Raw genomic sequence first — 21,988 nt, 5'->3', positions numbered from 1 at the left:
CAAGTTTGAGGCCAATAGAATAAAAATGTTGTCACTATCTCAGAGTTCAATGGAAACATGCCCATTATCTCGATTTCGCATGAGGATTCTGAAAAGTAAGATATCATTACCAAATTCAACCATTTGGGCTCTTGTCACATCCTGAAAAATTTCACCTGGCTACAAGGGGTTAAAAATTGGGATAGGGGCCAATGTAGAAACTAGATGGGAAGATGAAACAACTTTTGAGGTGAAACCCCGATAAGGTTTGGGCTGCCATTTTCGTAATTATAGTCTAGGAAGGGCAAAATGAAAAAATTTGAGAAAAATTCTAGAAAATTTCTAAAAAATGGGAAAACTGTAAATTAGAGGTTTTAGAAACTCAGTTGAGGCTTGAAAGGAAAAATTGTGGTGAAGACAAATTGTTACGAAATTTCTCGTAAACGGAGGTTTTTTAGGAAATCAGTGGGAAATCAGAAGAAAATAATTATTTTAATTAGATAGATGCCTCAATAAATTTGGAAAAAATATGGATAAATCATATAAATATTTATTTGAATTTATAAAATTGTTTAGGCCTTCAAAGCTCAGGAATTAATTTTAGGGAATTTATTTTCCCGCAATGACACCGATAGAGGTCTAATCGGAGAAAATTCAAAATAAATATCTAAAGGTGGCAAAAAATTCTGAAAATTTTCAGACCATGTTCTCATATCAAAAGGTGAATTATAATAGGGAGAAATAAATTTTTGGAGGCCTAGAAAAATTATGGAATGTTACTAGTGAATAGTAACCGATAAAGTTTCAAATTAGTTTGAGATTTTGATTTGGATTGCGGGCCAGCTTAGACCATTTATGGGGCCCAAATTAGGCCCGATCCAAGCCCAAATTAGTGCAGCTTCTGAACAGCTCCATATTTAATTAAATAAAATGCAAAATTAAGGGATAAATGTTGGAAAACTCTAGAGTTTGGACACATGGTTAGATCTGAAGCTATGAGGCATTTCATGGTTGCCAACTCACTTCATTTTCTACCATTTTATGCGTCCAAAATTCAGAGGAAGATGGCAATTTATTTGCCTATAAATCCCCCTCCCTAAAATACACAAAAATATTGGAAAATTGGAAAAAGAAAGGGAGGTGCTATCACTGCAATTCCAGACCAAGGGAGACTGAAACTTAGAGGGCTTTGAGCCAGAAATCATCCAATTTCTACTAGGAAAACATCAAGGTATGCTTAAGCATCCATATCCCTAAGTTTCAAGCTTGGTTAGGGAAGGATAGAAAGCTTAAAAATCAAGTGGAATAAGCATGATTAAGTGGTGTATGGATTGATTTTTGGAAGAAAATACACCTAGAGTTCTATATGTTCAACTCGGCCAAGGGTAGTTCATGCTGGAGGAATTTGTTTTTCACTGATTTGATTATTCCAATAGGTTTAAAATATGTTTTTGTGTAGGAATACACTATGAAAGTATTTAAAATCATGGGAATCAAAAATAGAATTTTCAGAAGTATATACCCCCTATTCGGCCACTCAACTTGAACAGGAAGAAGTTTGATTTCTAAAAATCTAATTTCATATTTGGATTCCTCATGAAAAATTGTGTAGGAATGAGTCATGAGGTTATTGAGTCTAAAGGAAGAATTATTTTGTTAAAAATCAAAGAAAAAGATGGGAAAATGTTTGGTTAAAGTTAAAGTTTTGTGTTGTGTTGTTTAATGGTTAATATTTCCTATACTTATGCTTCATTTAATAGGCTTTGGGAGGAAGAGTCAAAGAGGATCATTGTCCCTTAAGGTGACCGAATTGGACGAGTAGTAAAAGGTAGCTTTGAATTATAATTTGATTGTTTATCTTGCTTGTTTAATGTGATTTGTTGTTGCTTGGATTGAGGAACTTGTTTTGTGATTTTGGTTGGTTGGATAGCCTTGGTTTATGCTTTGGCCAAATGTATTGAATTTTGTTAATATGGAAGTGTTAATGTTCCTCTCCTATCATATCGTTGGATATAGTTTTATGTGGCTTGAGGATGTCTTGAAGTTCATAACATGTCACATTGTAGCTTGCTTGATTTACATGATAATTATAGTTCAATTGCTATTGAGATTTCCTTGAAATCTCATCCCCCCTATATCAATCTATTTATCATTTAGGAAGTGGCTCATCCATGGATCAAGGAAAGAAATTGGTGCTAGGATGAAAGAGCATTGTGAATGTTATGTTGTATTGGGATGTTATGTAATGTCCCAATGAACTTTATGTTAAATTGTAATGAGTTATGAATGAGAATATGATGTAAAGTATATTTTTATGCCATGCCCATGTGTAATTCTCTGCAGAAGAATGCTTAAAGGGTATGGGAGAAAGGAAAAGTAAACAAAATTCAAGGAAATTAAACATAGGATAAAAAAGACTCAAATTAGGGGTAAAATTGTGACAAATAAAATAATAAGCAAATGATAGAATCTGGACCTGATATTTTGCAAGCAAATAGATCTCATTTCTGGCTTTAAAACAAGTGGTAAACCATTAAAATTGGAGTTTGTACTAAGAGTTATGCCCTTCTAAAGTTGGGCTAAAATTCAAAAATTGACCATATGAATGTTCTGGATGGAATTGAGTACAATGAATATTTTTATCTATAGAATGTGTAGCAAGCTTCGTGTGAAAATTAGAACCACCCCGTTTCGATTTTTCTAGAATTAGTTATTAATTTTTAAAATTGGCCTAAATTCGGATGAACAGTACTGACAGAATAAATTGAAATTGAAAACTTTCTCTTGGAAACATTAGAAAATGCATTATAATGGTTTCAATTAATGTATAATAAGATATTAAAGGAGGTGTGACAGCTCTCATCCAAAGCTGATTTGATTTTTGCAAATTTGAGGCCAATAGAACAAAAGTCTCATCACTATCTCGGAATTCACTAGACACACACCTATCTGGCATGATTTCGCCAGAGGATTCAAAAAAGCAAGATATCATTGCAAAATTCAACCATATGTGTCATTTGAAGCCAGTTTGATTTGAGTAAGTTTGAGGTCAATAGAACAAAAGTCTCCTCACTATCTCAGAGTTCAATGGAAACATGCCTATTAGGCTCGATTTTGCATGAGGATTCCAGAAAGCATGATATTATTGCCAAATTTAACCATTTGGGTGCCCATCTGAAGTCGTTTAATTATAGCATGTTTGAGGCCAATAGAACAACAATCTCATCACTATCTTCAAGCTCAATAGAAACACGCCTGTTAGGATTGATTTCGAATAAGGATTCTTGAAAGCAAGATATCATTGCCAAATTCAACCATGTGGGCATTCATTCGAAGCTGGTTTGATTTTTGCAAGTTTTAGGCCCATAGAACAAAAATCTCATCACAATCGCAAAGTTCAGTGGAAATACGCTCATCTGGCTCGATTTCACCAGAGGATTCAAGAAAGCAAGACATCATTGCCAAATTGACCAGAAGAAAGGGAAAGAAAATCTAAGAAAACATGATTTAAGGGATAAAAATACCCTTAATAGGGGCAATTTTGGGACACAAAATAAGGAGCAAATGAACAAATTTGGATCTGAGATTTTGCAAACTTATAGATCTCATCTTTAGATTTAAATCAAGTGTTAAATCATTAAATTTGGAGTTTTGTGCTAAGAGTTATACCCTTCTAAAGTTGGGCTAAAATACTAGAAAATTAAAAAATGACCAAATGAATAGTGCAACTTTGCAAATTTTCTAGCTCTGTTTCATGATGATATGGTTCCAATGAGTATTTTCCCCCTTAAAATTGCAAGCTTTCCATAGAGTTTGGAACCCCCTCATTTGGAATTTTCTATAATTAGTTATGAATTTTCAAATTTGGCTAAAATTTCAGTGAATAGTAACCTAAGACCAAATTTTTAAATATTGAATTTTCTCATCTTTAATTCTTGGGAAATAGTTCCAAATGGCTCTATTTATGATATAATATGGTATAAAAGAAGGTGTGACAAGGTGCTACTAGATTGATTTCCTAAGTCTTGAAGTGAGTCTTAGATAGTGCATTTAAAGGAGGAAATACCAAGCTTTGGTCAAGGATTTATCAAGGTAAGTTTGAGCTTTGTTTTAGTTAAGTTTAAAGCTTATTTTAGTTAGAAATTTAAGTTGTATTCCAAAGTTAAAGTGCTACCCATTTTCGGTTGGAATAAGTATGGATTAGGGAAGGATAGAAGCCTTTAAAATGAGTTGGGGTAAGAGTTTGTTTTGCTGTGATTTGATTATTCCAATGAGTTTAAAAGGTGTTCTTATGTAGAGGAACACCAAGGAAAAGTGTTTAAAATCTTTGGAATCAAAAAATTTTTTTTGAAAGTTATACTACCCCTATTCGGCCAAATCATAATGAAAGGGAAGGAGTGTGATTTTTATAAATTTAAATTGATATTTAAATTCCACATAAAAAATTATATAGGAATGAGCCTAGATTGATGGAATCAAAAGAGAAACAATAATGTTAAAAATCAAAGAAAAGGCGGATTTAATTAGGTTTAAGCATTGTGTTCAAACTTGAATGGTTAATAATGTGGCTCGTAATTATATTTGAATTGATAGGTTTTATGGAGAAGAATCAAGAAAAACCTTAAACCTTTGAGAAGGCTGAATTACACCAAGTATAAGAGGTAGCATTAAATGCATAATTTAATTGGTTTTCTTGCTTGCTTAATATGTTTATGTTGCTTGCTTTATGTTGGTTGAATTAAGCTATGGTAATGGTTGATTGTGTGATGCTTGATATGCTTTGGCTAAATGAATAATGATATGCCAATATTATATGCCTGTTTTCTTTCATGGCATAATGCTTGATATGCTTTGGCTAAATGAATAATGATATGCCAATATTATATGCCTGTTTTCTTTCATGGCATAATGCATGACATAATGACTTGAGAATATCTTGAAGTATTATAACATAATACATTATGTAAAGCTTGATTAACATGATAATTATGATTCATTGCTACTGAGATTTCTATGAAATCTCATTCCTTCTATGTTAAATTATGTACCAATTAGGGAATGGATGAAGTAAGGACAAGGGCAAAGAGATAGTTTTGAGTTAAGGAGGCTACATGACTTTTATGACAACATATTACTATTATGTTGTATTTGAAGAATTTTAGTATAATTTTGTAAGGAGTCTTGGATAATGTGAACTTATAACCATGCATCTATAATGTGGCATTGCTGTTATGAATGTTGTTTTAGTGTGGTTGGATTGGCGAAGCGAGAAAGGAAGAAGGAAAATTCACGAAAATTATTATTAAGGGGATAAAAATACCCTAAAACTGGATGTTTTTGTGACACATAAAATAATAAGCAAACGAATGAATTTGGACCTTTGATTTTACAGCCTTATAGATCTCATTTTTAGCTTTAAATCAAGTGGTAGCTCATTAAATTTCCTTTTCTCCTAAGAGCTATGCCCTTCCAAAATTGGGCTAAAATACTAAAAGATTGAAAAATGATCAAATAAACAGTACACTTTACAAATTTCCTGACTCTATTTCATAATGATATGATACTAATGAGTATTTTTCTCTTAAAGAACATACTGCAAGCTTCAAATAGAGCTTAAAACCATCTCATTTTTATTTTTCTACAATTAGTTATGAATTTTCAAAGTTTGCAAAAATTACCGTGAATAGTAAATAGTAACTTGGGACAAAATTTTAAAATTTGGAATTTTCTTACCTTTAAGGGTAAAATAATGGTTCCAAATAGTTCTATTTGTGATATAAAGTGGTATTAAAGGAGATGTGATAATAGGAAACAAACAAAGAAAGAAACTTAAAGAAAGAGAATAGAAAGTAGTATGTAAAGGAAAAGAATTCAAAATAGAAAACAAGAAAGAAAGAAAGGAAAGATAGAGTCTTACAACCCAAGCTGAAGGATTTAGGAAATTACTTGTGACTTGCAATAGAAGTTCTCTCAAATGAGAAAACTCGCCTTCAATCTTGCAATCTTTAAATCTATCAACTCTTTTTTTTTTAATTTTTGGATTTTTTTCCTTTCTTTTCTTTTTGCAATTCTACAGTTTTTCTTTTTAACACAACTGGACCTTTTTTCCTTTTCTTTTTGCACAAATTTTTTCTTTTTTTAGTTTTTTCCACTCAAAAGAACAAAGTAAGTCAAATAAACAGAAACAATGGTAGAAATAAGATGAAAAGGGGGGGAAGGGGATGGAAATAAGGAAGAAAGGGGAAGACAGAATAAGGAGAATGGAACAAAAGGAAAATGAAAGCAACAAAGAAGGGAAAAAAATGAAAACACAAAAAAGGATAAAACTTGAAATCTTGTAAACCTTAGCTCTGATGCCACTTGATATGAGGGGATGTACAAACCAGCTAAAATCAACCAATGAATGGATGGTTGATCTAGATAGGACCTTAAGAGAACTTGTCCCTTACAACCCTAGCCATAAAGACACCACAAGGTTGATCAATCCCTTAATATTGTCGAGTATCCGCATGAGAATACGAGGATGTAAACAAAGCTAACACAAAGGGAAATAAACTTAATTCTCATTCATCTAAGTCTGAAAATTCAGTTACAAAAAACATAGCCTATACATAGGCAATTGTAGAACACTCTAGAATCAACATCTTAAGACATAAATGCCAGGGATGATGCCTCATTAATAATTATTCGACTATGGGAGGCACCATTTATTATATAGAGATAAAAGGAAATGACTTAAACTTCAAGAACAAGTCTGCTATTTGAAAATAGGAAAACAAATCAAAACGTAATCTTCTAGAATAATCCTTGACCAAAAGGCTTTATTCAAAGCAAATAAAGAAAAGGAAACTTCCTAAAAACAAATTTAAATCATAATTAGTTCATAATGATGCCTTCTTGATTCTTCTTGAATGTTCTTGGATGTCACTTATGATTCCAAGACACATGCTTATCACATGGTATTTTTAAGTGAATTCTCTAATATGAACTCCACATGGGCCATGTACATCATCTTGTTGGGCTTCTAGCAATGTGATCATCATTTTTGGACTCTTGTTAGGCTCACTAAAATGTGCTTCCTCCAAGTAAATGGGTTCTAACTCTTTTAGCTCTCTTATTAGACAATTCAAGGCCTCCTTCATAACTTTGGTCCTTACTCTTGTCATTGGGCCTCCAATATGTTGTAATGGATCTTTTGAAATGTTTTTGGGCTCCTTGCCCTTCCTTTGAAACTTAATCTTGATCACACCATGCTCCTCCATCACATACTAAGGACATCTCAGTATGCTATCAAGCCTGTTTGAGGCCAATAGAATAAAAATCCCGTTACTATCTTGTAATTCCATAAAAACATGCTATTAGGCTCAATTTCGTATGAGGATTCTAGAAAGTAAGATATCAATACCAAATTCAACCATTTTGGCAATTATTTGAAGCCAGTTTTATTTTATCATGTTTGAGGCCAATAGAACAAAAATCTTGTCACTATCTCAGAGTTTAGTGGAAACACTCCTACTAGGGTCGATTTGGTATGAGGTTTCCAAAAGCATGATATTATCACCAAATTCAACCATTTGGGTGCTCATCCGAAACTAATTTGATTTTAGCTTGTTTGATGCCAATATAACAAAAATCTCGTCACTATCTCGTATTTCAGCAAAAACACGCCTATTAGGCTCGATTTCTTATGAACATTTTGGAAAGCAAGATATCATTACAAAATTCAACCATTTGGGTGCTCATCCGAAGCTGATTTAATTTGAGCATGTTTGAGGCCAATAAAACAAAACTCTCATGACTATCTCAGAATTCAATGGAAACAGGCTTGTTAGCCTCAATTTCGCATAAGGATTTCAGAAAGTAAGATATCATTGCCAATTTCAACAATTTAGGAGCTCATTTGAAGCCGATTTTATTTCAACCAGTTTGAGGACAATAGGACAATGTCACTATCTCAAAATTTAGTGCAAACACTCCCGTTAGGCTCGATTCAGTATGAGATTTCCATAAAGCAAGATATCATTGCCAAATTCAACCATTTGGGTGCTCATCCGAAGTTAATTTTATTTTAGCCTGTTTAAGGCCAATAATACAAAAATCTCGTCACTATCTTGTAATTCAGCAAAAACACTCCTATTAGGCTCAATTTCACATGAGGATTCCAGAAAGCAAGATATCATTGCCAAATTCAACCATTTGGGTGCTCATCCGAAATCGATTTGATTTGAGCATGTTTGATGTCACATCTCACTAATTTTAACCCTGAGAATGTAAGTAATAAATTAGATAGAGGGCCAAGTAATGAAGTAGACTCAAAGCCGAAACAATTTTTGAATTGAGATCCAACCCCTGATGAGATTGACATTTTTGAAATTATCAGTCCAGAAAAGGGCAAAATATGTCAGTTAAAAATTCCAAAAAAATTCTCAAAAAATTATAGAAAAATAAAATAGAGTGTTTAGAACTATACTTAGGCCTCAGAGGTGAAAATAGCATAAAAATTATTTATTACAGAATTTTCTGTAAACTAAGGTTTTTTTCAATTAAACAGTGAGAAATTGGCCAAAATTAATTTATTTAAAATATATAGAGGCTTTAATAGTTATGTAAAAAATATGAGAAAATTATTTGAAGGTTTTTTTGAGATAATAAAATTATTTTCAGTCTCTAAAAGTGAAAGGATTATTTCTAAAATAATTATTACTGAAATCTTAATAGTAAGGCTTGATTTTGGAAAAAATTCAATACAGGTAGTTAAAGGATGAGATAATTTCTAGAAAAATTCATGAGACCTTCCTACATTAAAAGAAATCTTGTGATGGGAAGAAATAAATTTTTGGAAGTCCAAAACTATTATTAGAAATCGGATACGGCAAAATTGGACTGAGGATTTCATGGGATTTGAGAGGCTACACCCCTTCCCTCTTCTTCAGCCATTTTTGGTGTGATATTGGGCCAAAACAGCCTAGCATTTTCATAGCCCATCTAGCCCAAAAGACTAAGAAATAAAATAATCAATTTAGTCACATGATTAGCCAAAAACACCTCAGTATTAAGGACACTTGGCACACTTAAAATTTCTGCAGCATATGAAAAGGGACACATACACATTTAGCACTAGATCTTTAAGGGACACTTAAAGCAAGGGGGGCCAAATTGTGCTCTATAAATTACCCCCTCCCAAGCCTTCATTTTTTGGTTAGTTTGTCTATTAAAGAGGGGAGTTTTTGCTACTGAAAATCCAGGTAAAGAGAGGAAGAACACAAGAAAAAGAGTAAGGATTCATCAAGCAAGGATCAAGCGTTAATAAAGGCATGTAAAAGCTTCAATATGGCTATGTTTTTAGCTTGTTTCAATTAGAGTTTGATGGCAAAAATCTTGAGGAACTTGCTGTCCAGATTTCAAAATTCTTGAGGAATAATTAGGGAAGGATAGAGACCATGATTAGAGGCTTGAGCTTGCTTGTTTGGTTTGTTGTTTCGATTGATTTTGGAAGAAACTTGGAAATCTCTTGGCCAAGCTAAGTTCAGGAGGTTAAAGGTTGTTTCAGATTAATTTGATGATTCCAATGAGCTTAGAATGTGATTTTGTGTAGAAAAACACTAAGAGGAAGTGTTTTAAAGCATTGGAATCAAAAATAAAAATTTTGAATCCTAATATGCATACCTCTCGGCCAAGAGCATTTGAATAGGGAGAAGTTTGATTTTGATAAAACCAAGTAGATATTTGAATTCTACATAAAAAAAATTACACAAAATGTGATTTTGTGTAGGAAAACACTAAGAGGAAGTGTTTGAAAGCACTGGAATCAAAAATGAAATTTTGAATCCTAATATGCATACCTCTCAGCCAAGAGCATTTGAATAGGGAGGAGTCTGATTTTGATAAAATCAAGTTGATATTTGAATTCTACATAAAAAATTGTGTAGGAATGTCAAAACAAAGGTGGAATATTGCCGTCAAAAATCAAAGAAAAAGGGAGCTATGGAATTGTCTTGATAGTTAATGGTAGTTTACATGGCATTATTGGTAATATAGAATATTTTGTGCATGAATTGATAGGAATTGTTCAAGTATACAAAGAGGAGCAAGAAGAAAGGAAGAAGGCCAAAGACTTTGATCATCAAAGAGGTAGCAATAAACTTGCAATTTGAATGCTAACTTGCTTTGCTTGTTTTGCTATGTGTTACTTGATTTTTCTATGCTATGATGTGATAGAGCTAGATGGATGATGATATGTTAACTCCAAGCATAATGTGCCTTGGCTATATGTAATGTTGAGTGGTATGATGATTTGTTTATCTGCTCCCTTCCTATGGCATAAGAACATGTTTAGTATGCATGACATTTTAATAGTGACATATGGTATTCTTGCATCGCATGTTTAGCATGATTATTGTGGTTCTTGCTATTGGGATTTCTATGAAATCTCACAAATAGTCAACAATCTAGGAGTTGAACCATCCAAGGAGCCGGGAAAGAAGCGATATTGGGATGAAGATTTATGTGCTTACTTTATTCATGAATTTATGTAGACTTTATGTATATGCAAATTTGTAATAAACATGTATGAAGTTTAGATGCTTGTACTTATGACTTTTCTGGTTGTAAAAGATTGGTAATATTGTGCTTGGACATGTTTTACATGAATGGAAGTATTCTATGATGTCAAGATAGGGAATGGTTAAGAAAAGATATGAAAATGGGATGAAATAACACTAAAAATCGCCAATTTTCATGTCAATGTGATTTTGACCAAATGAATGAGCTTTAAGCTAAACTTGGCAGATATATATAGATCATATTTTTAGCTTTAAAAGAAGGGGTAATTCATCAGAATTAAAGTTTTGTGCAAAAAGTTATGCCTATCCAAAATTAGGCATAAATCCTAGAAAATTGGAAATTTACCAGATGAAAAGTGTTTCTTTACGTGAAATCTAGGCATGATTGACAAGGCATTGATACCAGAGAGCATTTTTTTTTTCCTCTGAAGGTCGTCATAAGATCTTCAAGTATAACTTAGAACCACCTCATTTTAATTTTCGTAAAATTAGTTATGATTTTTCAAAATTTAGCCTAAGTTTGGGATTATAATGAATAGTAACCTGAAATTAAAAATTTTGAAACTTGAATTTTTCTAACTAGCCTTGAGAAATGGTTCTAATTGGTTCTATTTGAAAGATTATGTGGTCTAATAGGAAGGTTTTATATTTGAGGCCAATAGAATAAAAACCTCGTTACTATCTCAAAATTTAGTGGAAGCACTCCCATTAGGCTTGATTTTGATTGAGGATTGTAGAAAGAAATATATTATTAAAAAAATTCAACCATTTGGCAATAATCAAAAAGTTGATTTGATTTTAGTCTTTTTAAGGCCAATAGAACAAAAATCTCATCATTATCTCATAATCCAGTTGAAATACTACCGTTAAGCTTGATTTCTTCTGAGGATTCCAGAAAGTAAGATATCATTGCCAAATTCAAGCACTTGGGCACTCATCTGAAGCCGATTTTATTTTAGCCTACTTAAAGCCAATAAAACAAAGTCTTGTCACTATCTCAAAATTCAATAGAAATACTTCTATTAGGCTTGATTTTACATGAGGATTTCAGAAAGCAATATATCATTGCCAAATCCAACCATTTGGTTGCTCACTCAAAGCCGATTTGATTTGAGCATATTTGAGGCCAATAGAAGAACAAAAATCTCATCCCTATCTCTGAATTCAATGAAAACACTCCTGTTAGGTTTTATTTTGCATGAGGATTTCAGAAAGCAATATATCATTGCCAAATTCAACCATTTTAGCACTTATCCAAAGCCAATTTGATTTTTACATGTTTGAGGCCAATAGAACAAAAATCTCATCACTATCTCATAATTCAATGAAAACACGCTCGTTAGGCTCAATTTCGCATGAGGATTCTAGAAAGCAAGATATCATTGCCAAATTCAACTATTTGGATGCTCATCCAAAGTCGATTTTATTTTAGCATGTTTGAGGCTAGTAGAATAAAAATCTCGTTACTATCTCGGAGTTCAGTAGAAACACTCACATTAGGCTAGATTTTGATTAAGGATTGTAGAAAGGTACATATGATTGCCAATATGATATTTAAGGTGGTTGGGAGTTTTCATAATAGAGCTTAAGCAATTGTCCACTGACCTTAAGTGCGCAACTAGTTCTCTCATCTAGAACCTCCACCATGCCAAAATCATGCACTTTGGTAACCATATATGGTCCATCCCATCTTGCATTCAGCTTTCCTTGTCTAAACTTGAATCTAGCCTTGAATAAAACAGCACAATCAGCCTCTTTAAAATGCTTTCTTTAGATGCCTTTATCTTGAATAAGCTTTGTCTTTTCTTTATACATCCTTAAGTTCTCATATGCTTTAAGTTTGATTTCTTCTAACTCTTGTATTTGTATTTTTCTTTCAATTGTAGTGGTTTCCATATCCATATTGCAGACTTTGACTGCCCAATAGGCTTTATGTTCAAGTTCTACATGTAAGTGACATGCTTTTCCATACACTAGCCTATAAGGAGACATCCCAATTGGGGTCTTGAAAGCTGTCCTATATGCCCACAAAGCTTCTTCCAATGTAACACTCCAATTCCTCCTTGTTGGCCTCACTATCTTCTCAAGAATTTATTTAATTTTGCTGTTTGAAATTTCTGTTTGGCCATTAGTCTAAGAATAATAAGTTGTGGACATCATTTTAGTTATTCCATATTTAGCAAAAAGACCATCAAACAACTTCTTACAGAAGTGTGTGCCTCTATCACTTTACAAAGTATCAAACGATAGAATTTCAAAATGTCATCTTATTTTCTAAAATCCTCTCGATAAAGCAAGCCTAACTGGCACATGTCCAATAAATTTTGAGATAGTGATATGAGAGGACGATACAGATCGGTTAGAAACAAGTATAGGATGGAATGAGACCCCAAAAAAACCTACCTCTTGCAACCCCAAACACAAGAAACTGGATGGATGATTGAGGTAGGACCTTGAGAGAACTTGTCTCTTACAACCCTAATCATGAAAACACCACAAGGTTGATTACTCCCTTGATACTGTTGAGTATTCTCATAAAAATACAAGGATGTCAACATAGCCCACATAAAGAGAAATAAAATTTTCATATTATTAATTATTCAAGTCTTCTCTGTCTAAAAAGAGTACATATTGAATTATTTATAAATTAAGATTCTTAAAAACCCTAAAATGAAAACCCTAATTGATAACTTAAGCCCTAAAAGCCCATTATAAGTTATTAGAGCCTAAAACACTAACTAAATAAAATGTATGAAAAATACATTTAAAAATATAATAAAATTAGGAAAATCAAAAGACTTTTTAGAATGCTCTAACTTGCTAGTCAATATAGAATAATCTAGATCACTCACTACATAAGAGGATCCCATCATTAATGAAAAGGATCTTATTTTACTTTCTACTAATTAATGACATAGAAAATATGTAAGTCTTTACCGTCAAGAAGCAATGAATACAAAATAAGAAACTATAAAATATGAAACCAATTAAAACAAATAAAATCTTAATTAATGCCATAGAGGAAGCTCTTGATGCTTTTTGAATCTTCTTGGGCTTTGCAAATAGATCTTCATAAATCTTATTCATGTCCATAAGCATGTATGGGCTTTTAAGACATCCATTTAGGTTTGAATATGGATGAATCACGTTCTGGGGCTCTCATGGTCCAAAGCATAATGCACTTGGGCCTAGTTTGAAAGATTATAGTTCTAATGGACTCCTCTATGCACATAAACTTATATTGGGCCTTTACTAACATGGGAATTAGGTTCAAATCTTCCTTTTAGGCTCTTTGAACATGCTCTTGACTTTCTCAACATCCAAGTGTCCATACACCAACGATTAATTTGCCATGGTGGCTTTAGGGGTGGTTTGTCATGTGTCCACTCAAGCTCCATGCAGATAATTGTCCATGTCTTCATCCAAGCAATATCCATGTCCTCCTCCATGTAAGCATTCTCGAGATATAAATTCCTTAAATACTCTAGAGGACTTGTTAGGCCTCTAAGTAAATGAGTGCTATTTGACCCCATATTGTAGGGTAGATCTTGAAAGATATGAAAGATCTCCCTCCAAGCCATACATACAACTTTCATCGAATACGACTTTCCACAAAATTCTATATGTATCTATAAGATCGAGTATAGAATTCTGTTTATTCACTTAAAATTGAGTATCCGTTAGGCTTCATGACGTCCATATTAAACTTTTTATGGTATGCTATCATTCCCTTCCTCTTCGAAAAGATTCGTTCTTGAATCTTGGCCTAGATCAAAAGGAAAGAAATTAGAGTTTTCAAAAATAATATGAACACAAAACTTACCAAATGGAGAAATCTTGTTCATGAAATTATGGGTCTTTTCAAGATCTTGAGAGGGATCTTGATTCCTTAGATTCATTTTAGGAGACTCAAATTTAGAAAGCCGTTGAAACTTGCTTTGGGTCAAAAATCTTTTCTTTGTAACATGTATCTAAATATAAATGATTATTTGAAACCTTTTTCCACTGACAACATAACCTAAAGCCACAGTAAAATCCAAATAACAAGAAAGCCTCTTAACCATAACTTTCATATTATATGAACACCTATGAACAATAAAATTCATGTAACAATGAAAATCTAATGTGTGAAGTTCAAGGTATCTTAAAGGCAACAAGTCATCTTGAGTAACAAAATTTAGGCCATTAGAATGTTTTTCAATATTGCTTGAATGAAATAAGAATCCATTGGTTGGCTCTTTAGGAAACAAATCTCCTCATCAAAAACAGAAGGAGAAGAATGATTGAGATAATTAGTAATCAAAGAAATATCATTGTAATCACTCTTAATCTCACTTTTCTCACATGTATTTCCATTTTCTTTTCACTCAACTCAATTTATGAGAAGGGAGAGCATTGGGTGAATTCAATTATTGTATTAAGGCACCAAAGGCCATTGAATCCTAAAGACTATAATAGAACTCTCAGAGGTGTTTTCAGAACTGGATGTAAGTCACGTGGTTGGACTTTGCTTATGTTCTTCTCTCTTTCTACTTTTTCGGTGAAACCTTTCTAACTCTAGCTTATTTCATTTACATTATTGTTTTTGAATCCTAAAATTTTTAATATCACATAATTCACCCCCCTCTTGAGCTGTTCTGCCATTCTAAGAGTGATTTCATATCAATATGAGATATATTGTATGTATACACTCCATTCTGTACCTTCTTTGATTGAAGAATCTGTCTTCATATTCCATCATTTTACTTTAAAAAGGGTCATCATTCTCAGATTCTGAAGGACAAATTGAGTCATTAATTGAATTACCCCTTTAATTTGAAAGAAAAAGGTTCAAGTTTGACAGCATTAAGAAGTATGCGTTCCTTCGCATCAATATCCATATTGTGTAATCTATACGGAAAGTCATATTGTTAGTACGTCATACATAGTATTAACTTACTTGTTAGTAAGTCATACATAGTATCCACATCTAGTTTTAATATGGCATCTCTTCCGATTTATCATATTCATTTATACGGTAACATAATGAGCATGAAAATAACAAACACTGCTAGACAAACATAATAATATGAACTATATGGCTTCTTGTAGTCTATCTGCTTGCGGCGCTAATCTTGCAGATTAGCCAACTTCAATTAAGGTCACTTGTCTCTTCTTGCATATAAAGATACATAACCCATATTTTATGAGAAAATATCTATATGGACCACAAATAGCAGTATCCTCTTTTAGAATCATCACCATATTGCTGAAGATTATGTTCAATTAGACCTCCGGAGTATTATGAGGAATATTAATATCGCGTCTTGTTCTTGTTTCTGGGGGTCCAATGAGCAAGTCAGTTTCCACATCTGAAGTTGGACTATTTTCCGAGGAGGTTGGATTTTCACTTGTATTCTCTGTCGTCTGATGCATATCAGGCATCATACCATACTGCACAGTAAAATATCCCATTACAAACTGATAACAATGTTACAAGCGCATTGCACTTGGTTTGGCTCTAAAAGTAACTAGCCCATATAAATTAATACCTCTTCATAGAGCCTTGCGTTTTCTGCTCTTAGAGTATTTCCCTGGTTGGCAACAATAAAAATCAGCATTTTGTAGCCTAATTAAGCAAATCTTTCCATGGAGTCAAATTCATGTTCATAGAGAATATATAGTGCATATAGACAAATATTTTCTTGGTTTTCGGGATGTGACTCAGGGTTTAGACAAAAAGAGTTCAAATGGTAATAAATTCTTAAGAACAATATATAGTGCATATAGTTCCAATATGACTATTTTGCAGATTGAATCATGATAGGTGGATCAACTCATGAACATCTTGATGTAAAATAGAAGAGGAAAGAGGAAGGGATGAGATCAGAAAAAGCAATGAAGGAAAGGGAAAAAGAGACGGAGAAGAGGAAACAATCTGAGAGAAAATTAATTATCTGTCAATTCAATATTCAAAATCTGCCATCTAATGAGAAACCTAGAGTTACTTATACTAAAACTGAAAATAACAACAACAACTAATCCTAATAATAAAATACTGACAAATCTAATTGAATCCTAAAAATCTTAATAATTCAAATATCCTAGACATATAATAAATCCATAATTATATTCAAGTATTAACCATATCCTAGACATGTGAATGCAGGGATTTGATCAATTGAAGAAGAGCTGATTTGGAAAGCTAACAAAAATTTCTTTTCTTTTCTGACAGTTTTAACAACAAATGACAAGCAAATGCAAAATCGTATTCAAGTATTAACCCACTAAACAGCTTACCTTTTCTTTTATTCGCTCAATTTGTTCTGTAAAAGCCCGATTCTGAAAAATAGAAAGTTGAGATTCGGATATAAAATTAACAGTACTTTCAGAGTAAGACCAATGTTAATGTTAACCTTTCTTGCTCGGACGTTTATCACACTCCTTTGTAACTGCTGTTGTATCTCTTCTAGTTCTGCTAGGGAGCATGACCCTAATCCTTCTCCCAAGAGTTTCCTGAAGGATTGAAATAAATTACAAAAGCAAATTAAAACGTTCTTTTGTGATGATCAACCCCTTAATTATTACGTCAGGTTTGAAGAATTTAAAATTGAATGAAACCGTTTTGTAACTTCAAGATGTTCAACTTTTCCCATCATGCTTTCTGCTTCCTCCTTTAAAAGCTGCCATTGATAAGAAAGTATCGTTAAAAGCATCATCATCAACAAATACTGTTGTACATACAGTGTGTGGATTTGTCAAAGGAAAAGTCCCACACTGCTTGGGATTATGGGGGTCTAAGTAATAGGTAATGTTGGGTTACTATGTGAGCCAAGAGGAGAAGTGAAATTGCATACACAACAGGCCACCGGAGACCAATCTAGCAATTCACCTCACCCCTTGTGCATGAGTCAAATGTTGTACTGGGCACTTATTAAAAATATTTGTCTAATTAATATGCCATTTTGATTACAATTATGCCTTTTCAATGTTCATAACCAAAGATTTTATTCATCATAAATAGTCATTAAACAAGTTAATTACTACTTGAAACTACTCATTTAATTATATGAGTTAATTGCCATTAAGCACATTTAGATGTGTCCAATGATGTTGTAATCCGGAGCCTATAAAAGGGCCAGAGACTGAAGTTTAGTGTAACCCTTAAGCTTTGAGCTTTTAGGCAACTTTCTTCGCTCCTTTGGTATTCTACCTTACTGAGTTCTTTTATCTTTCGTTGTTTTGTTCACCCTATTCTTACAAAAAGAATCCGTCTAATTCTAGAGAGTGCCACTTCTTGTTTTGCCTTTAGTTGCGGAGTAGTTCTTAAGGACAGTATCCGAAGAACACGACTCGGATTTACTGTTTATCTGCAGTTGTTACCATCAATAGGATTTGCATAGCATTATAGAGGAGTTGGAAGATCTGCTACTTTTTTGGAGAATTTAGGTGCTACCGCCAACAAATACAATGTACAAAAACTAATTTATTCTCATCTTGAGTTTTACCAAAAAAATTTTTAAGTAGTCTCCCCCAACATAATTTTGCAGATTTTTTAAAAACCTTTCTCCAACAAGTATATGCCTATATGTTTGGCCTTGCTTAATAACCAACATTCAGCTCCTCAAATCAAATATCGAAGTTTAAGCTTAGGACATGAAGGCTTAAGCTTTAGTTCTGAAGAAATATGTGCCAGTGATAGCATATAATTTCCAAAACTGGGACCATAATTCAGATTCAGATCTGATCCTTCTTCGCTGGTTTCATCATTAAGACAGTTTTGGGGAACTTCTTGCTTGCGGATTCATCTATTGCTGATTCATCATTAAGACAGTATTTTCAACTAGATAATAAGCTTTGTTTTCGACAAAGACAGATGTAATGATTGTGCGCAAAGATAAGAAAATACTTCAAAAATTACTAAACACATGAAAACCTGCATATTTTGTTCCAAGTATCTGGTGGCTGTCTCAGCATCTCTATTATAACTACGATATCGTTTAATTGTCTCCTGCAACCTGTAGAATCAAAGCAAGTATTTCCAGTAAGATTGTATGTGCATGCCAAGTTGATCCTTGGATAAAAATCAGTCATGAGAAAGGAGACAAAGGGCATTATCAATCCCTAAATCCCGGAAAGAGGTGGAAAATAAATTTTCAAATGACATCAATAAAACTGTAGAGAAGAAAAAGGTTTTACACTAGAGTAATGTCCAGATTTTGAGGCATATTTATATATTTAGTATTTGATAGGGTCTTTCCATATAGGCCACGTAAGGTTTTTTGAGATGCCTGAGTCTAGTATTGAGATACTTCAATGGGACAAATACTAAACTAGGGTACTTCTCCTATCTCAGTAGTTAGATTTTTGGAGGATCATCCTAGGGTCTTCATCACATAGAAATTATATATATATATATATATATATATATTTTAGGCGTAAGGGATGTGAAAATCAGTCGCACCTTAATTTTCAGGTTATGACAGTGATCTAAAATTGAAAGCTTCGGATAGCCTACAGGAAATTTGCCATTATGCACCAGAAACAACAATTAATATATGCTACAAACGTGATAGGTATTTAATTAACTGACATATTAAGTTCAAACTATTACACAATGAACATGAATAAAGGTTCCTTCTGGCATGTTGTTCATATGATCAACATCTTAAGCCTCGATATTGGTTTTTCTTTCCTAGGCAAGGGCACGGCGTGGGGGGCAACTGACACCCCCAGGTCTTTTACTTGGGGGTGTAATTTTCGCTGCAAAAATAACGTGCCCTAGAAACTGGTTAACTAACTTGACTGAAAAATTAGATACAAGAATCAATAGGGAGAAACAGAATAACAGATTGCACCGCTATGTACAGTCTGGTTCATTTTCATACATATTGCTGTGTAACTTATAGCAACTAGTCCAGGTAACTCAGCATCATGCAACGCCGGATAGGATTTACAAGTGGATCTGACTTTTTTTTTTTTTTTTTACTTTGTTGAATAAATTTTGAAGTTTGGCTCATAAATCTGGAAAACACATCAGCTAGTTGTGCTATAGAACGACTTGAAGAGGCGGCAAGTGAAAGAGCTTGGGATATCTAGAGAAGTCTTCTACTGCAAATTACAGGCTAATCTGTTTCACTGGAAGTTAGTCAAATCAAATATTATATGCATCTTCGTCATCATAAATTCAATTACTTGTATAATTAGAGTTCCTTTTGTGCAAGAAACCATTAGTAAAAATGGTTAATAACATATGCTGTCCAAATGGAAACAAACAATTACTATATGCACAATGGGCAACAAGTCGACGTCTCATCCCATATCATACGTACCAAGTGCAATGGCTTCCAAGTCATTTATTCCACAGAACTGAATGAAATTAAAATTAAAATCGGAATATATTAATAATATAAATAAAAATAATTTTTTATCTTCACTTAAAAATAATGAAAGAACGTATTTAATTAAATAATACTTCCTTTAGTTCTATATGTAAGAATTAATTGGAGAGTTTGTTTTGATCCTTAATACAAGACCTAAACTCATTTTGCCCTCTAAATTTATGATTTTTCTCCCAAACTATCATCATGGGTAGCTTCAATATATATGACTAAAGAAGGCATTTTAAAAACTTAACATGTATTTTTTATAAATAACTATCTTAACTAATTTTTTTTATACCAATAAATTAGCATGCAGCTCTTATGCTTATAAAAAGGGATATTTAGAAATATACAATATATTTATAACATATATTTATGTGCTTTCTAAAAGAGTTGTGCGCTCAACTAAACGTCTCAGTTCCGGCTCATAGGGAAGTTAAACATCTCAGTTCCGGCTCATAGGGAAGTGAAACTAGTTATAGTCGAACCAGTACTGTTAGAGTTTGTTTCACCACGCGCAAGATCGACGTTAACTTCTCGACTGTACTGAACCAAAGACAGTTCTTAACCTGAAACATAAAATAAGTTCTGAGCTATCTATCATCGACTAAATTTTTAGTAAAGAAGGGGGTGGAGCTGAAATTTTGTGGACAGAAAACTTGGATAGAGAGTACTACCGTCATTCATAACCAGATACAGTAGATGGAAAAAAAAAACAAAAAGAAGAATTTGAATTGCCACTTCAGCGATGAAGACACAGTATTCGCCACCCCTATTTCAGTGGTTGAGTTTACCTACTCGCTCCATAAATGGAAAATTTTGAGGACGGCGTTTGTGGGTACGATGAAACTCTCAACTTTTTGTCGCTTGCATGAGACATTTCACTATAAATTAACTAGGATGATACAGATTCATCATGCAGTGGTCATCTCACAAACCATAAATATGTGATTGAAGAAACTATACTCTAAAAGCAGATTAATTGACAGTAATGTAATGCAAAGCACGAATATATATACATATATATTACCTGGAGCTTGAAAATTCAAAGAGCTTGCCTCTGGGAGAGAAGATGATGAGAGCAACCTCGGCATCACACAGAACTGAGAGCTCAAAAGCCTTCTTTAAGAGTCCATTACGCCTCTTCGAGAATGTCACTTGTCTGTTCGTCGCGTTCTCTATACGCTTCATCTCTATCTTCCCTCTCACCATCTTTAATATACTCTTGACGCCTCTCTCTCTCTCTCTCTCTCTCTCTCTCTCTCTCTCTGTGTCTAGCTCTCTCTCTTTGTGAAGATCTAAATCAGGAAATACCTGGGATATGGAGCGCTATACATATCTATGGCTGGCCAGAGAAAAGGTATATAATGGGTGGTTTCTGGAGAGAGATTTGAAATAATTAAGAGGGGAGATAAATGGGAATGTACACCGAATTGGCAAAAACCCAAAAAAACTTGAGGCTGTGTTTAGAGATGGGAATCAGGGCTAGCCCAGGGCTGACGGGTTTAAAAGGGTTGGCCTTCTAAGGCTGAAATTTCAAAAATACCCCAATTTACTAGGCCTGATCCTTAAGCTACAGCGCTCAGGGCCGGCCTGCAGGCTTTTGGCTCGTTTAAGAAAAAAATACTATTTTTTATATTTATCATATTTTTTATAAAAAAATAAAAATAAACCAATGAAATTATTAAAACAAGACATAAATATGAATAAAATTAAGTCATAAATATAAAACATCATCATATATAAATATCCATCAACATCCAAGAATATCTAAAACACTCATTAACAAGATAACAACATCCAAAAGTGTTATCTATAGTGTAATTGTGCAATAAATAAAAACTATCATTAATCTTTTGAAACTTCATCATCACTATAATTAATTACTCTTCTTCATAAGTATGCTTTTCTTTCATAACAAAAATATCAAGTTTTTCTTCTTTATAGAAATTTTACTTTTAAATTTTACAATCTAACTATTATTTTACTTTAATGTGAGAAACATTGTTGTTGAAACTCATGAATTTCTAATTCAAATTATAGAATCACAAGTTATATAAGTATAAAAATACTCTATTATCAAAT

The 21,988-nt window shown here is 33.1% G+C and overlaps 1 protein-coding gene across 1 annotated transcript; it reads right to left on the bottom strand.

Moving 5' to 3' along the window:
* Positions 1 to 15,806: 15,806 nt before the first annotated feature.
* On the bottom strand, positions 15,807 to 21,115 carry LOC114756404 (MADS-box protein SOC1-like). Its single transcript, XM_028945340.1, has 7 exons — positions 20,934 to 21,115; positions 18,457 to 18,538; positions 17,142 to 17,203; positions 16,937 to 17,036; positions 16,821 to 16,862; positions 16,073 to 16,114; positions 15,807 to 15,974 (listed from the first exon to the last, which is right to left on the bottom strand). Exons 1-7 carry the CDS (start codon positions 21,113 to 21,115, stop codon positions 15,807 to 15,809), a joined length of 678 nt encoding a protein of 225 aa, XP_028801173.1.
* Positions 21,116 to 21,988: the final 873 nt, after the last annotated feature.

Source organism: Neltuma alba, unplaced genomic scaffold (assembly GCF_004799145.2).
Source record: "Neltuma alba isolate B1F8T4 unplaced genomic scaffold, ASM479914v2 tig00010395_pilon, whole genome shotgun sequence".
NCBI lineage: Eukaryota > Viridiplantae > Streptophyta > Magnoliopsida > Fabales > Fabaceae > Neltuma > Neltuma alba.
Note: the sequence above shows the minus strand (reverse complement) of the source record. Positions and strands in the feature narration are given on the sequence as shown.

Bases quoted from the DNA above. Each gene is read 5' to 3' on its own strand.
- LOC114756404 (XM_028945340.1), bottom strand. From the start codon at position 21,115: ATGGTGAGAGGGAAGATAGAGATGAAGCGTATAGAGAACGCGACGAAC. The intron at 18,539-20,933 runs GTAATATATATG...TTGATTCTACAG, and splicing joins TTTGAATTTTCAAGCTCCAG to GTTGCAGGAGACAATTAAAC. The intron at 16,115-16,820 runs GTAAGCTGTTTA...GTTGCCAACCAG, and splicing joins TTGAGCGAATAAAAGAAAAG to GGAAATACTCTAAGAGCAGA.